This window comes from Notolabrus celidotus, chromosome 17 (assembly GCF_009762535.1).
Source record: "Notolabrus celidotus isolate fNotCel1 chromosome 17, fNotCel1.pri, whole genome shotgun sequence".
Lineage (NCBI taxonomy): Eukaryota > Metazoa > Chordata > Actinopteri > Labriformes > Labridae > Notolabrus > Notolabrus celidotus.
The window spans coordinates 3,444,347-3,462,731 of record NC_048288.1 but is presented as its reverse complement, the minus strand read 5'-3'; the positions used below and the strand labels follow the sequence as shown (position 1 = coordinate 3,462,731).

Genomic DNA, 18,385 nt, shown 5'->3' with positions numbered 1-18,385 from the left:
GTCTGCACTGTGCTGTCCTCATCCTGACACAGTAAACTGTGGATTCAGACTGTGTCATAAACAGTCTGTGTGGTCATTTCAACAACAACAACAATTATGGGATGAGGATTTAGCTTGTTATGCCAGAATCAGAGATACTTTATTTATCCCGGGGAGGTAAATTCAGTCATTAAAGAGCTCTTATAAACAGTAAAAAGAAAGTCAAAATATTAATAGAAGATGGAATAAAATAAAGTATAAAGATGAATAAAATAAGATAAGATATGATGAGATAAGATAAGATTTATTTGAAACTCTAAGTGCTGAAGAAATTAATCTTAGTGTGTAAATTGTAGATGTATGTGTACGTGTATATTGTGTAGGAATGTATGTGTATATATATGTAGGAGTGTTTATGTTTTATTATTATTATTATTTTTACATGTATATATGTTTTGTCTTTTGATTTCTGGCAATTATGTTCTGGTACTGGTAATGAGACATGGGGGGGAGGGGAGAAAAAAGAAAAAAGTTTGTACGATGAAAATGACTGTATGTTTACATTTCTTGTAATATGTTAATAAAATAACCTTGATCAAAAAAAAAGTTAAGATAAGACAAGATAAGATAAGATAAAATAAAAATAAGAATAGATATAAGATAAAATAAGATAAGATAAGATAAGATCAGATAAAATAAGATAAGATAAGATCAGATAAAATAAGATAAGATAAGATAAAATAAGATATGATATGATAAGATATAATACGATAAAATAAAATAAGTTATGATAAGATAAAATAAGATATGATAAGATAAGTTAAAATAAAATAAGATAAATAAAATAAAATAAGATAATTTAAGTTAAAATAAGATAAGATAAGACAAGATAACATAAAATAAGATAATATAAGTTAAGATAAGATAAAATAAGATAAGATAAGATAAAATAAAATAAGATAAGATAAAATAAGATAAGATAAGATAGGATAAGTTAAAATAAAATAAGATAAGATAAAATAAGATAAGATAAGATAGGATAAGTTAAAATAAAATAAGATAAGATAAGATAAGATAAGATAAAATAAAATAAGATAAGTTAAAATAAAATAAGATAAGATAAGATAAGATAAGATAAAATAAAATAAGATAAGATAAAATAAAATAAGATAAGATAAAAAAAAAAAGATGAGATTAAATAAAATAAGATGAAATAAGATAGGGTAAAGATAAAATGAAATGAAATAAAATAAGATACAATAAAATAAAGGCAAGTAAAATAAAATGAAAGATAATAAAATAGAAGATAAAATGAAATGAAAAATGATTAGATAAGATAAAATTAGATATGATAAAAAAAAATAGTAATAGTAATAATTATAAAACATAATAATGAAAAATAAAAAGTTTACAGTCTAAAGGAATCCCAATGAAGGGGTTGACTCTTTTCTAAACATTATGGCAACTCAGTAAAGAGAAATCCTTATTCTGATAGCGCCTACTGGATAACTATGGGAATGAATCTTTAAGCTGCTGAGGGGGTAATAAGCAGGGAGGAGTAGAGCAGCAAAAGGCAGTGAGAGAGGGGAAGGGATAAGGAGGGAAGGGGGTTAAAGGTCATAAAGGTCTCATGACCCGAGAAAAACTCTACAGTCCTGGGAACTGAGCAGTGATGGGAAGATGGATGGTTACTGTATAACCCTGTAATTCAAACCCATGGAGGTGAGTGTTTGTGTGTGTGTGTGTGTGTGTGTGTGTGTGTGTGTGTGTGTGTGTGTGTGTGTGTGTGTGTGTTTGTGTGTGTGTGTATGTGTGAGCCTGTGTGTGTTTTACCTTCTTTCAGAGGCAGCAGGGTGATTGCCACACTCAGCCTCCCGCTGCCCAGGCTCACAAGATGAGGTGTTGCGGTCTGCACCTTTAGCCCCTTCCCTGTGTCGATCAGGTCCAGAGGTGGAGACTACAGAAGCAACAGTCAGAGGGTAAAGGTCACTTTCACACGTAACTTATCAATTATCAGAGCATTCCTCATTGAACTGCAAACAAATCCAGGACAGGATTATAGAAGAAAAAGAAGAGAGGCTCTGCACGTCCATGACCTCAGACAGGTCCGCAAGATAGGAGAGGGAAAAGACAAAACTCCTGCACACTATCAAATAATTCAAAACATTGGATATTCAGCTCTTTCTTACAAACTGTTTGCCTGATGAAGATCTAGGACTAAGACTCTGCACTCATAAATCTATATTTTGCACATTAGATAGTGTGCAGGAGTTTTCTCTTTTTGCAGATGACAGGTTTAGAAAAAACACTATTGACACTAGATACTTGAGAGTGTTTGTGTATTCTCTCACCTTGGGTTCAACAGGAGAAATCTGATCTGACTCAGGTTGGAACATCATCTCAGAGTCCTGCAGAAAATATGAAAGAAGCAGAAGAAAACATGTAATTGTATCACTTATCAAATACTGGCCTCTGATTGGTCAAAACCCCATGACAACTGTTATTAACTCTGAATAATAAGAGCAATGTCAAGGACGACCAGATCTCACACAACATATCAAATCATTCCATAAATTAGTCCAGCACATTGATCTAATTTCATCTCTTCTTGTTGACCATGTGGCAAAAACAAAGGCTTGAGATGGCATCAGTAAACAACATGGAGGATATGTTTAATTATACTCTCACTTTATTGGGAAACATACTTCTAGATTCATGGTGGATGGCTGATTGAAAAGAATATCAATCAAATCAAAGAAAACTGATTTGAAGCAACTGCAAACCCAAATATGATGTGCTTTGGGAGCATTACAAGAACGGCTGAGTGGAAAGAAAATGCAAACAGGCTTTAAAAGTTAGAGGGAAGAGGACCTTACTGAGGTGCTTCTGTTATTTTCTGTATCTGTTAAGAATGGAAACAGAAAAACACAAATGTTTTAACTTTACCATAAACAAAAATTTTAAGTTTAATGTGATTTATAACAGCAAAAGAGACTATTCTAATCTGAAGATATAATCCATAATATATTATACTATATCACATCGTGTTATGCGATTATATTATATCATATTATTATGGAACAATCTCCCCGAGGAGATCAGATTGGCCACTTCATGATCCTGTTTTAAATCTCTTTTAAAAACACACTTTTATCCATGTGCTTACAGGAAATGTCACATGAGCATTCTGCAAAGGTACAAACTTTGACATGTTTGCAAGTGCTCTGCAGGGTTTCTTGTTAAATGACAAAACAGCATCCGTCTGTCAAAGCTGGATATGAATGGAGTCAGACTAAAGGAGTTCTGCCAAATGTGAAAGACAGAAGCTTATTGGAAAGGCCTGGATCAACCCAGATTTGTACTTCAGTTTTGAATCCACATGGTGGGTATGTTGGTGGGGACGCTATAACCACAGACTGTTTGCCATAGACCATGCATGTGCAACTCCTGAGAAATGAAACATCTCAGCACTGTGGACACTGGGCTTGACTTCAATTATGAATAGGCAGCAATCCCAATCAACATTCTTTAAACTTAGACATATCTTCACTTTAAAAAAAAAGGTACTTTTAAAGCGTAGTTGCTTTTGTAATTCTTACTGACTTTCTCTTGTATTTTAAACATTTCTACATTGAATAACAGATGAGTCCTTGGCTGTCCAGCATTGCAGGAAGAAGCATGTTTAATGTTTTACAATTTGAGATGGAGCTGCCACATTGCACTCTGTCACTCTAACACTCACCCTTTCATGTTGTAAGTATGCAACAGTGTTGTTACGAAGCTCTGCTGCCATCACACTGTTGTACTTTTATACTGATCCCACTACAGGGAATGTTAGTGTCCCAGTGTGTGAGGCCTCCACATTATGTTATGGCGATGCAGAAGCAGGAGAGGTGAGCACACAACTGGAGCTTCACATACACACTCTCTCAGACATCCACACACACACACACACAGTACTGTTCCATCCTGACCATTTCACCTCTCGCCAAAGCGGCAACCTCCGGTCTCAAATATGAAGCCCATGGAGAAGTGTTATAAACTGCAGTTCATCGAGAATCCGCTTGAGGCTGGCTGCAGAAACACCAGAAACCACATACACACCCATTCAAAGAAGACGATCTTTACGGCAGAAATAAACATGTTTACAGCCTGGTTCAAAAAACAGCTTCGGTCTAAGTAGCTAATTTCTCTATCGGCACACACAGTGCATTTTTTTCAGGCAGGCTGGACTGACAGGAACACATAGCTGTTAGCTAGGAGGATCAAACCCCGCCTCTTTACCTCACACTAATTTTGGTTGAGTTCAGCATTTCCAATATGGCTCCCGCCGACAACTGGCTTCAGAACAGCGTTCAGGAACAGATGGGTGGCGTCACGGATACTTCTTCCATTATTTATACAGTCTTTGCTCTCGCCCCTTAGCCCTACCCCTACATTTTGGGCATTCACTTCCAGGATTACGTGGTCCAGATTATTTTTGGGGCTGGAGGAGAAGCCAAAGTGCTGCAGCTCCATCGCCCCTCAAATCGAGATTTATCAGAGGCACACTTCAAATGTAGTGTTAGAAATCTCCCATAATGCCTTGTGAATCATCAGCCACCGCTTTTTGAGCGATGGAAGAAATGCACAAATTTGTTTCCTTTCTGTATCAGATTAGAGAATTATGATAACCATTGAATCATCTTAGTTTAATGCTGTTTCAGTGTATTATGGACATTTTTATAGAACAAGCATTAAAATAATTCCCAGTATGCTGATGATGTCTTGGTATAACTAGCCAGCAAGCTAACATCACATTTTTCATATGCCGCTTTAAACGGCATCAATGACTATTGATGATGCATCACGGACTCGAAGGGTTGTCCCACTTCATAGATAAGGATTCCACTAGGGGCGCTCCAAAACAAGGTGAAGGGGCAAAAATGGGAAACAGGGCTGAGCACAAATCTCTGGTTAAAGATATGACGTGATATCCTTTTGAAAAGTATTAAGCAATGACTGAGCCGAATGCTTTGTGGAGGTCTGTAACACAGCTGATGGAGTGGTAACTGATACAAATCTCAGGAATCAGAGAGCTTGTTTAAAATAAGAACAAAACAAAAGAAAGTCGGCAGAAAAAAGCGAACCAGGGTTAAAGCAGATGGGTTTTTTTCTGGTCTTGGTTGCTGAGTTTGGATTAGTCTTTCTGCAGGCTGTTAGTGAGTTATGACATTTCAGGATTTTTCTAAAGCTGATCAGAAAATCTCCAGTTTTCTTGTTCTTCGACAAACCCATCAATAATTTTTGCATGTACCAGTCTGCTTTCAGATCTAGCTGATTGCTCCTAAATTAAGAAATGCAGGAGTTGCCAAAAAATGAAGTCATCCCACTTTTACTGGAGCTGTTTCCAGAATGTCTGTGAAACCCAAGGTATGAATAAAACATTAAAACCAACTTGTATCCAATGATTAAATCAGTGAGGCTTCCATGCATGTGGATTATCTTGATAGAGAAGAGCTATCTCATTGCTAAGAGTGATCTGTTTTGCTTGATGTGTGTCTAACGAAGAGGAAGCACATGCACCATGTCACCGTTTGAGGGATGAGGCATTCTGAGACTCTCATGGCAGGTTTTGGACAGGAGTTGATGGGTCTTGGACCACAGCAGAAAGTGGTAAAGCCTCTTCTGGCAGGGCTTTGCTGATAGAAGTGGGTTCATTAGCAGTGAATGGAGCTGGTGGAGATTTCACTTCAGTAGGTTCAGCAGGCTCTTCGGTGAGCTGCCTCTCCATAAGCTCGACCTCTAGGACTGAAGCTGTTACGGCAGCTACTGCTGGCATGGAAACATGAGATATTGGGCAGAAGCCTCATTGGCAGGTGTTGGAGGTTGTACCATAACAGGTTCTGGTTTTCTGGTGGACTGCCCTTCCACATCCTCACCCTCCAGGACTAAAGCTGTGATGGTAGCTTTAGCTGACATGAGGAAGTGGAGTCCAGTTCCTTGCTTGGTTACTTGTTTCTGACCTCACCCTGAAACCAAGACCGGAGGTTCAGCTAACTGGCAACCAAATTGACCCTAAGTTTGGGAAAGGCTGGTCTATATGATAGCATGGCTGTGACACAGACTGAAATACCTTTTAATTACCTACAAAAGCAAACAGGACTATCTGCATTATGATTGAAAGTTTATTTAGAGCATAATCACTGCTAACCAGGACAAGTAAGAGTATTTACATCTTTATATCTGGCTTGTATACTGTTATGACTCTGCAGAGGCGGACAGGAAGTGTTGCCAGTGAATGAATTTGTATAAGAATATTACATTCTGTTACAAATTGTCAATCCATTTTAGGGATTCTCACCACCTGCTCAGCTCTGACACTCTGTGTCAAGTGCTGCAAAGAGTTTCTTCATCGCTAAAGCATTGTTTTCTATATAATATATTCTTCAAAGATATCATCTTATGTGAGAAAACAGATATGCATGTATCAGTATTTAATCTGTTAGTGTGAGGTGTGCTGTATTGGCTTTGTTGTTGCACACTTCATAAGAACAAAAGCTGAAATTGATGATGGTGTGATTTTTCAGTGGGGGAATTTCAACAAAAATGTACTCTGTTATTGTGTGTGGCTCTGTAGCTTTGGGATATATTAACAAACTGTGCTGATATTGATGACTTCATGGAGTTCCAAATAAGCTGTGCATGTACTCACCATGGCGATAAGGGTTGTATTGTATGAAGTTCTACAAGCCGATCTGTAGATTGTTTTGCTTGTGACATAACACAGACTCTGTGACACTGAAAGTTTTAAACAATCTCAGCCCTGAGGACACAGATCATTCGAGCCTAGAAGAGCAACCGTGTAGGAGCACTTTTGAGTTAGTTGTTAGAATTATTTACCTTTTTAGAGAAATCTTGTGAGCATACTGCTGTGTCTTTTTCTGTATTGTATACAGAAACTAATCTACAATGGAGTTCATTGACGGAGGCATATACAAGCCAATCAGGGTGTTGTTCGGCACACCCATCTACGAGGAAGCCAAGCAGACCTGCTGGCACTCTCAATCTTTTCGGGCCAAGGTCGCTCTTACGGCTGAATTCCTGCGTCTTCAGCAGGACAAACAGCTTCCTTCTGATCTGCCTGCTGAGGTCATGATTGACCTCTTGGTGGAGGAGAGTAAGAGTTCTGTCCGGGTACAGCTGTGGGAATTTGAGGTGGAAGGATTCGCTGAGGACGTCAAGCCTCTGCTCAAGCTGGTGTGGGAGGTGAACACCAGCAATTTAAAGAGGGACGTGGAATTTGAGGCGAGAAAATTGCTTGACTCCCCAGAAACCATCCCTACCAACTTTAAACACCCCAAGATCCGGAGCAAGGCGCTGGAGTGTGCCAGGATACTTAAAGAGCAGTTGGACGGGGCTCCCATCGCCAAACAGTGGGACCCTGAAGAATTGGTTATGGACTTGGTTCCCAGAGTCCTGCAGGGCTTCTGGAAACCCAAAAAGAGCATTTCCAGGGACATGCCTTCGCAGAAGCTTAGTGAAATGTCAGTTGGGGTCACTAAAGCTGTCCTTGATCGAGTCTCCTCAGCTCTCTCTACAACTTTCCACCGGGTCAACTTCACCAGATCTGAAAGAGAGAGCATGGTCCTTTCCATCGACCAAGAGGTGAGGCACATGTACCCATCTGACACTCTCAGGAAGCAGCTCAACAACTTTGAGGCAAAGGTGTTAAGCAGCATCACTAATGCCACTGTGAGACACATCGGTATGCTGTTTAAGACTCAACCAGACATGGAGAGGGAGGTTGTGTTGGGGCAGCTCAGCACAGAACAAGCAAGTGCACCAGCTCCACCAACTTCTGCTGCCCTCTGCCAGGCAGGTGCGCAAGCTCCACCACCTTCTGCTGCCCTCTGCCAGGCAAGTGCGCCAGCTCCACCAACTTCTGCTGCCTTCTACCAGGCAAGTGAACCAGCTCCACCACCTTCTGCTGCCCTCTGCCAGGCAAGTGCGCCAGCTCGACCATCTTCTGCTGCCTTCTACCAGGCAAGTGAACCAGCTCCACCACCTTCTGCTGCACTCTGCCAGGCAAGTGAGCCAGCTCAGCAACCTTCTGCCGCACTCTGCCAGGCCAGTGTGCAAGCTCCACCATCTTCTGCTGCCCTTTGCCAGGCCAGTGTGCAAGCTCCACCACCTTCTGCTGCCCTCTGCCAGGCCAGTGCGCAAGCTCCACCACCTTCTGCTGCCCTCTGCCAGGCTAGTGTGCAAGCTCCACCACCTTCTGCTGCCCTCTCATCAAATCCAGCACCCGGACCATCAGCACTGGCGCCCCACAGGGATGTGTTCTCTCCCCACTGCTCTTCTCCCTCTACACCAATGACTGCACCTCAGGAGACCCCTCGGTGAAACTCCTGAAGTTTGCAGACGACACCACCGTCATCGGTCTCATCCAGGACGGAGACGAGTCTGCTTACAGACAGGAGGTGGAACAGCTGGCCCTCTGGTGTAGTCAGAACCATCTGGAGCTGAACCCGCTCAAGACGGTAGAGATGACAGTGGACTTCAGGAGAAGCCCCCCCCCACTCCCCCCCCTCACCATCCTGAACAGCACTGTGTCTACTGTGGACTCTTTCAGGTTCCTGGGATCCACTATTTCCCGGGACCTGAGGTGGACCTCCCACATAGACACAATCAGAAAAAAGGCCCAGCAGAGGATGTACTTCCTGCGTCAGCTCAGGAAGTTCAACCTGCCTCAGGAGCTGCTGATCATGTTCTACACCTCCATCATCCAGTCTGTTCTGTGTACCTCCATCACTGTCTGGTTTGGCTCTGCAACCAAACTAGACAAACACAGACTGCAGCGGACTATAAGGACTGCAGAGAAAATCATCGGTGTCGACCTGCCCCCCATCCAGGACTTGTACCGGTCCCGGGCCAGGAAACGGGCAGGGAGCATTACCGCTGACCCCTCACACCCTGGACACAAATTCTTCAAACTCCTCCCCTCCGGCAGGCGCTACAGATCACTGTGCGCCAAAACAACCCGCCATAAGAACAGTTTCTTCCCCCAGGCTGTCACTCTGATGAACACTAAACCATAACAGTGTCATACCTGTCAGATAAATACTCTCTGTAAATATACATGTAGATATACAATGCAACAATTCTCAGCAGAATTCCATATTTCTATTTTTTGTATTATTTAACTTCTATTTTATAATGTAAAACTACCTCTGCTACTCACCACTGCACTTTATCATATTATTTTAGCCTGTACATATTAGTCAAGCTATTTGTTGTTTCTTTGTATTTATAGCTAAGGTTATTGTTATTATATTTCATTTTATTTTTTATTGTAGTTCTTATTCTTATTCCTATTCTTATGCCTTGTACAAAGAGAGCACAGTTTACCAAAGTCAAATTCCTTGTGTGTTCAAGCATACTTGGCGAATAAAGCTGATTCTGATTCTGATTCTGATTCTCTACCAGGCCAGTGCGCCAGCTCCACCACCTTCTGCTGCACTCTGCCAGGCCAGTGAGCCAGCTCAGCAACCTTCTGCTGCCCTCTGCCAGGCCAGTGAGCAAGCTCCACCACCTTCTGCTACGCTCTGCCAGGCAAGTGCGCCAGCTCCACCAACTTCTGCTGCCCTCTGCAAGGCCAGTGAGCCAGCTCGACCAACTTCTGCTGCCCTCTGCAAGGCCAGTGAGCAAGCTCAGCAACCTTCTGCTGCCCTCTGCCAGGCCAGTGAGCAAGCTCCACCACCTTCTGCTACGCTCTGCCAGGCAAGTGCGCCAGCTCGACCAACTTCTGCTGCCCACTGCCAGGCCAGTGAGCCAGCTCAGCCACCTTCTGCTCAGCCACCTACTGCTGCCCTCTGCAAGGCCAGTGAGCCAGCTCAGCAACCTTCTGCTGTCCTCTGCAAGGCCAGTGAGCCAGCTCAGCCAACTTCTGCTGCCCTCTGCAAGGCTCCACCTTCTGCTCAGCCACCTACTGCTGCCCTCTGCAAGGCCAGTGAGCCAGCTCAGCAACCTTCTGCTGTCCTCTGCAAGGCCAGTGAGCCAGCTCAGCCACCTTCTGCTGTAGCAAAGGTTAAGGTCCCAAAGAGCAGAACCAGAAGGTTCTTCAGGTGGATCCGGAAAAAGTTCGGCTGTGGCATTCTGCTGAAGGATGACAACTGAAAATTCAGCTGTTTCATTATTGTTGTATGTAAATAAAAGTGTCATTGCATTCAGTTTGAACTCACCAGTTTTACTTTCTGATATTGTGAATTAATAAAACTTAAACAAAGACATACTCCAAAAGGTTGTAGGGGATGGCTTATAGTCGTTCTGGTGCTCTCTGAAGGTGTAACTTGTAGTCTGTGTCAAAGTTGAAGCCATAATTTAAGAGTAATAAGTTTCCTGTAGACAGTTATGAATTGTTGCCATGAAGCCCTCTTGAGGTGTGAGTGATTGGTGTGTTAACAATTTGTATTGCAACCAAAAAAAGATCATATCTGTAGTAGGGACTTTCCAGAGTGACTAATACCTAGTCCTTTAAACTGAAATTTGATTCCAGCTAACTAGCTAGTCTAAAGATAAGAAAATCACAATTTATCTAACACATCTAGACACAGGATCACAGAGTCTGTGGGTAAACAGTGTCAATTGTTTACACATAGGTGCTCTAGTCACTTATATCACAGTTTAACCAGACACAGCCCAAAATGTTGCTTTAAAACTCAGGGGTCTCTATCAGGAGATCCCAACGTTTTTCAATTAAGGACCCAAAAGTAAAATTTTATGTCTCTCTGGGACTCAAATGCTTGTTGAAATGACTTAAAAATAAAGAAAAAGAAAACACACACTCATTGCTGGGCCTTACATCAAGCAGGGGTGTCCTGATTCGATATTGATATCAGAAATTGGTCCGACATCAGAAAAAAAACCAGTATCGGATTTTATCTAAAATCTCCAATATAAGCACTCCGCTATAAGCAAACCATTCCAGAATCAGGTCCAACACTTCTATCCAGCAGTGCCTGGATCCAGCATGCAGAGCCCACGTGATCAAAACAACAGCGTGTGCCATGAGTAGGAGTGATGTCGGCCGTGTGGCAGTATTTTTCGTTTAAGTCCAAAAAAGACATTGCAGCTGAGTGCAAAACTTGTCATGCACAAGTTTCCCATGGTGGCACAGAACCGGGGAAGTTTAAGACGACAAACCTCAACGCGCATTTGAAGCAGCATCACAAAAATCAGCATGAGAATTTTCGCAAGCTACCTCTGTGAGTTCACTATTGAATGTAAGAACAATCCTTTACATTACTGGAGAGCGATGTTATCTTCGTTGACGAAATTTATGACGATACGACTCATTTCTTCATGACAAAAACAAGACTATTACGAGCTGAAGTGCATCACTGATAATAAAAACTCAGACGAACGTACGTTTAATTTTCTTTAAGACGATGACGAGGTGAAAACTTTAGTGGTGGACCGTCAGACATTATGAATGCATATTTTTCCCCGCTGTGTGTCTAATCTTTAGAAATAAAAGTGATGCATTCCTGTGACAGGCTGAGTTATTATCTGAGGGGCTCAGTGTTAGCTTGGTCTCTACCTGCTGCAGGAGTGTTGTGTGAACCAGTTCTCCCTCCTCCATGCCTATGCTCCATGCATGTCTCATTTTCATTGATGATTTTTACCTCCCAGTGTGCGTTAGTGACAAAGACACAACCGGGGGACTTTTGTTTAAGAGTACTATATTATATTAAATCAAACTATATTATATTATATTATATTATATTATATCATATTATATTAAATTATATTTCATTATAATATATTATATTATGTTATATTACATTAAATTATATTACATTATATTATATTATATTATATTATATTATATTATATTATATCATATCATTTTATATTATATTTCATTACATTATATTATATTATGTTATATTACATTACATTATATTACATTATATTATATTATATTATATTATAATGTATTATTTTATATTATATTATATTACATTACATTACATTACATTACATTACATTATATTATATTATATTATATTATACTCCTCTAGGATCAGAGGAGGGCAGATTGAGGTGGTGACAGGCTACAAGTATCTTGGTCTCATTTTAGATCACAAACTCCTGGGACTCATGTGTGGATGCTATTTTTTAAAAAGGACAATGATGAGTGTATTTTCTGAGGAAACTTAGACATTTTAATGTTGACAACACAATTTTACAATTTCAACTCTATTTTACAAATCTTTTATTGAAAGCATTCTTTTTATTGTATTGTTTGCTGGTATGGTAATGCTAAAATTACACAAAAAAACAAATTAGGGAAAATTGTTAAGATCTGTGGGAAAATTATGGGGGAGCAGCAAGCTGACCTGCAGCAGCTGTACCTGAGCAGGCTAGCTGTGAAGGCAGACAAGCTCCACCACCTTCTGCTACGCTCTGCCAGGCAAGTGTGCAAGCTCCACCAGCAATGACTGAGCAGAATGCTTTGTGGAGGTCTGTAACACAGCTGATGGAGTGGTAACTGATACAAATCTCAGGAATCAGAGAGCTTGTTTAAAATAAGAACAAAACAAAAGAAAGTCGGCAGAAAAAAGCGAACCGGGGTTAAAGCAGATGTGTTTTTTTCTGCTCTTGGCTGCTGAGTTTGGATTAGTCTTTCTGCAGGCTGTTAGTGAGTTCTGACATTTCAGGATCTTTTCTCTGCAGCTGATCAGAAAATCTCCAGTTTTCTTGTTCTTCGACAAACCCATCAAAAATTTTTGCATGTACCAGTCTGCTTTCAGATCTAGCTGATTGCTCCTAAATTAAGAAATGCAGGAGTTGCCAAAAAATGAAGTCATCCCACTTTTACTGGAGCTGTTTCCAGAATGTCTGTGAAACCCAAGGTATGAATAAAACAGTAAAACCAACTTGTATCCAATGATTAAATCAGTGAGGCTTCCATGCATGTGGATTATCTTGATACAGAAGAGCTATCTCATTGCTAAGAGTGATCTGTTTTGCTTGATGTGTGTCTAACTTATCATCCTCAAAACAAAGAGGAAGCACATGCACCATGTCACCGTTTGAGGGATGAGGCATTCTGAGACTCATGGCAGGTTTTGGACAGGAGGTGATGGGTCTTGGACCACAGCAGAAAGTGGTAAAGCCTCTTCTGGCATGGCTTTGCTGATAGAAGTGGGTTCATTAGCAGTGAATGGAGCTGGTGGAGATTTCACTTCAGTAGGTTCAGCAGGCTCTTCGGTGAGCTGCCTCTCCGTAAGCTCGACCTCTAGGACTGAAGCTGTTACGGCAACTACTGCTGGCAGGGAAACATGAGGTATTGGGCAGAAGCCTCATTGGCAGGTGTTGGAGGTTGTACCATAACAGGTTCTGGTTTTCTGGTGGACTGCCCTTCCACATCCTCACCCTCCAGGACTAAAGCTGTGATGGTAGCTTCAGCTGACATGAGGAAGTGGAGTCCAGTTCCTTGCTTGGTTCCTTGTTGCTGACCTCACCCCCAAGGGCTGAAACCAAGACCGGAGGTTCAGCTGACTGGCAACCAAATTGACCCTAAGTTTGGGAAAGGCTGGTCTATATGATAGCATGGTTGTGACACAGACTGAAATACCTTTTAATTACCTACAAAAGCAAACAGGACTATCTGCATTATGATAGAAAGTTTATTTAGAGCATAATCACTGCTAACCCGAATAAGGAAAAGTTTTTACATCTTTATTTCTGGCTTGTATACTGTTATGACAGAGAGGCGGACAGGAAGTGTTGCCAGTGAATGAATTTGTATTAGAATACTAGAAAGGTTGCATTTCCTGAAAGCAAATGCGTTGAAATGCTGAAGCTGAAGGCTGAAAGCTGTGAAACACAGCTGAACATGTGGAAGAGTAGTAGAAGTAGTTGAATTAGTGGAAGTAGAAGAAGTGGAAGGAGAGGAAGTTGAAGAAGTGGAAAAAGTGGAAAAAGGAGAAGAAGTTGAAGGAGTGGAAAAAGTAGAAGTGGAAAAAGGTGAAGGAGTGGAAAAGGGAGAAAAAGTGAAAAAGGAGAAGAAGTGAATAAAGTGGAAAAATTAAAAAGAAGTTGAAGTGTTAGAAGTAGTAGCACCTATAAACTGCTTGACAAACTATGGAAATATCTTACTTGTATGTGTGTGTGTGTGTGTGTGTGTGTGTGTGTTTGTGTTTTATTACTCACTGGTGAGGTCATCTGAATCACCTGTGTGTGCGTGCGTGTGTCTGTGTGTGTGTGTGTCTGTGTGTGTGTGTGTGTGTGTGTGTGTTTGTGTGTGCATGCGTGCTTGTGTTTGTCACTCACTGAGGAGGTCATCTGAATCACATGTGTGCGTGTGTCTTTGGCTGTTTCCGAAATCGCCTACTATACTAGCAGTACGTACTGATATGTCCAAAATTCAGTATGTAGTAAGTAGTATGTGAACAAGAGCAAAATCTGCAGTAAGCCAAAACTCCCCGGATGTCTACTGATACTGGAAAATATCTCAGCATGCATCGGACCAGTCTGCCTCGCGTACTGTTTCCCAAAATGCACAGCGCTCGTTCTGCTTTTTCTTTTTCCTCATTTTTTGACGGGAGGAAATCCGTTTTTGGGTGCTGTGAAAGTTATCAAATTACATATAAACCACTTCCTAACTTTCTTAAATCATAAATGGATGCTAAATAAGCTTTTTATTTATCGGCTTCGCCGTTGTTTACTTCCGCTTTCCGAAACCGGAAATCCAGCGAAGTCTGGCTCAGCATGCTGCATGACAGATCGGACAGAACAGTCATACTACATACTAAATTCAAACGCAGTATGTAGTAGGCAATACCTACTGCCTACTACATTAGTAAGTAGTATGTAGCAGGCCGTTTCGGAAACAGCCTTTGTGTCAGTCAGAACTGAGGAGGTCATCTGAATCACATGTGTCTCCAACATAGACTGTAAAAAATATGGACGTAGTATCCGTGACGTCACCCATCTGTTCCTGAGAGCTGTTTTGAAGCAAATCGACGGCAGCAGCCATAATGGTAATGGTAATAATGGTAATGAGGAACTCAACTAGGCAGAGTGTGACGTAGTGTGAGCCTCTTAGCCAATGGCTGTGTGTTCCCGACCGGGATTCACGTCAGTCATGTCCTTATTTGGGCAAAACTCATAATATTAATATCTTCTTAACCGTCACGTTAGAAAAAAATTCACCCCCCGTACAGTGTGTGCCATTAGAGAGATTAGCGTTGTAGGGCCAAGCCGTTTTTTGAACCAGGCTGTAAACATGTTTATTAATGCTGCAAAGATCGTCTTTTCCCATTCATATCTATGTGGTTTCCGGTGTTTCTGCAGCCAGCCTCAAGCGGATTTTCGATGTATTGCAGTTTATATCACTTCCGCATTGGCTTCATCGTTTGAGACCGGAGTTTGCCGCTTGGTCTCCAACTGTCATTAACTGTTTCCAACTGTCATTAACTGTTGCCATGGTGATGGGACCAGCTGTGTAACTGCTGTGGGACAGTTGTTTAAGAATGGGATTCATGGAGTAAATTAGGGTCTACATATGCCGACACTATGCGATAACCGTAATAGCTATCAGAAAAAGGATCAAACCGTGAGCATCACAAGACTCTGATGAACACACTGATGTGTTTTTCATGTCTGTACAGTCAGAAATGTAGTCAGGGCAGCGAGTTAAGAAAGGTGGAACTTTTGCTTCCCTCTAGAAATTTTTAACATTACGGCAGATGGCCGAGCAGAGAGACTTTCTCTGACAGTTGGTGACCTGCTGGCTCAACGGTACAATCTTTTGCTTTGGTTACCTCTTTGACAGAAGCTGGAGGAGACAGGGAACGTTTTGATGTCTTATTTGTGTATGTGGAGTGAATTGTTTGGATTTTATGGCAGTTTGTTTGGAGAATTTCAAAGATCTCATCAGCAGGCCTCACCCTCTGTCTGATGACATCACGTGCTCTGCTGCCATGAACAGTCCGCCATACACACCAATGTTAAAGTTAGAAAAGCAGCAAAAAACTTTATGTCATTTAAGCTGTAAAATATCAAAAACTGTAAAAGATACAGAAAAATGTTGAATACAACATTAATAGCTGAAAGATTGGTGAACATTTTAATGCAAAAATGAAGGCTGTAAGTTGAAGTATGCTGAAGCTGTAGAATCTCAAAGTTGAATGAGTGAATGGCAAATTTGCTGAATTCTCCCATCTGTTTCAATGTTAAAAAAAAGTTTAAATAAAGTTGAATAATTCAAAAAGTATAAGGGTTGAATATGTGAAAAGTAATAGCCTGCAAATGGTGAAGAAGCTGAATAGTTGAAAAGTTGAATGGTGAAAATCGGACAAAATTTGAAGGCTGTGAAAGCGGTCACGGAAGTGGAAAAATAAGAATAAAGTAGAAGAACAATATGTTGAAATCAAGCGGCAAACTCCGGTCTCAAACGATGAAGCCAATGCGGAAGTGATATAAACTGCAATACATCGAAAATCCGCTTGAGGCTGGCTGCAGAAACACCGGAAACCACATAGATATGAATGGGAAAAAGACGATCTTTGCAGCATTAATAAACATGTTTACAGCCTGGTTCAAAAAACGGCTTGGCCCTACAAAGCTAATCTCTCTAATACATACACTGTACGGGGAGTGAATTTTTTTCTAACGTGACGGTTAAGAAGATATTAAGATTATGAGTTTTGCCCAAATAAGGACATGACTGACGTGAATCCCGGTCGGGAACACACAGCCATTGGCTAAGAGACTCACACTACGTCACACTCTGCCTAGTTGAGTTCCGCATTACCAATATGGCTGCTGCCGTCGATTTGCTTCAAAACAGCTCTCAGGAACAGATGGGTGACGTCACGGATACTACGTCCATATTTTTTACAGTCTATGGTTGAAATGCTGACTCAGCATTTCAACATAATTACATTCTGTTACAAATTGTCAATCCATTTTAGGGATTCCCACCACCTGCTCAGCTGTGACGCTCTGTGTCAAGTGCTGCAAAGAGTTTTGCGAGAATTATATGAAAAAGATAGTTGTATTCCAGACTCAATTTCTTCATCGCTAAAGCATTGTTTTCTATATAATATATTCTTCAAAGGTATCATCTTATGTGAGAAAACAGATATGCATGTATCAGTATTTAATCTGTTAGTGTGAGGTGTGCTGTGTTGGCTTTGTTGTTGCACACTTCATAAGACCAAAAGCTGAAATTGATGATGGTGTGATTTTTCTGTGGGGGAATTTCAACAAAAATGTACTCTGTTATTGTGTGTGGCTCTGTAGCTTTGGGATATATAAACAAAACTGTGCTAATATTGATGACTTCATGGAATTCTAAATAAGCTGTGCATGTACTCACCATGGCGATAAGGGTTGTATTGTATGAAGTTCTACAAGCCGATCTGTAGATTGTTTTGCTTGTGACATAACACAGACTCTGTGACACTGAAAGTTTTAAACAATCTCAGCCCTGAGGACACAGATCATTCGAGCCTAGAAGAGCAACCGTGTAGGAGCACTTTTGAGTTAGTTGTTAGAATTATTTACTGTTTTAGAGAAATCTTGTGAGCATACTGCTGTGTCTTTTTCTGTATTGTATACAGAAACTGATCTACAATGGAGTTCATTGACGGAGGCATATATAAGCCAATCAGGGTGTTGTTCGGCACACCCATCTACGAGGAAGCCAAGCAGACCTGCTGGCACTCTCAATCTTTTCGGGCCAAGGTCGCTCTTACGGCTGAATTCCTGCGTCTTCAGCAGGACAAACAGCTTCCTTCTGATCTGCCTGCTGAGGTCATGATTGACCTCTTGGTGGAGGAGAGTAAGAGTTCTGTCCGGGTACAGCTGTGGGAATTTGAGGTGGAAGGATTCGCTGAGGACGTCAAGCCTCTGCTCAAGCTGGTGTGGGAGGTGAACACCAGCAATTTAAAGAGGGACGTGGAATTTGAGGCGAGAAAACTGCTTGACTCCCCAGAAACCATCCCTACCAACTTTAAACACCCCAAGATCCGGAGCAAGGCACTGGAGTGTGCCAGGATCCTTAAAGAGCAGTTGGACGAGGCTCCCGTCGCCAAACAGTGGGACCCTGAAGAATTGGTTATGGACTTGGTTCCCAGAGTCCTGCAGGGCTTCTGGAAACCCAAAAAGAGCATTTCCAGGGACATGCCTTCACAGAAGCTTAGTGAAATGTCAGTTGGGGTCACTAAAGCTGTCCTTGATCGAGTCTCCTCAGCTCTCTCTACAACTTTCCACCAGGTCAACTTCACCAGATCTGAAAGAGAGAGCATGGTCCTTTCCATCGACCAAGAGGTGAGGCACATGTACCCATCTGACACTCTCAGGAAGCAGCTCAACAACTTTGAGGCAAAGGTGTTAAGCAGCATCACTA

General features: G+C 41.4%; 1 protein-coding gene across 3 annotated transcripts in view; it reads right to left on the bottom strand.

Annotated features, from left to right (window-relative positions):
- phldb2b (pleckstrin homology-like domain, family B, member 2b) overlaps positions 1 to 18,385 on the bottom strand; it is an 82,183-nt gene that overhangs the window by 44,844 nt on the left and 18,954 nt on the right. For all 3 annotated transcript variants that reach the window (XM_034706451.1, XM_034706455.1, XM_034706450.1), the window contains exons 2-3: positions 2,331 to 2,387; positions 1,813 to 1,936 (exon numbers count right to left, since the gene is read on the bottom strand). In XM_034706451.1, coding sequence (XP_034562342.1) covers positions 1,813 to 1,936; positions 2,331 to 2,387 — 181 coding nt within the window. The remainder of the gene's footprint in view (positions 1 to 1,812; positions 1,937 to 2,330; positions 2,388 to 18,385) is intronic.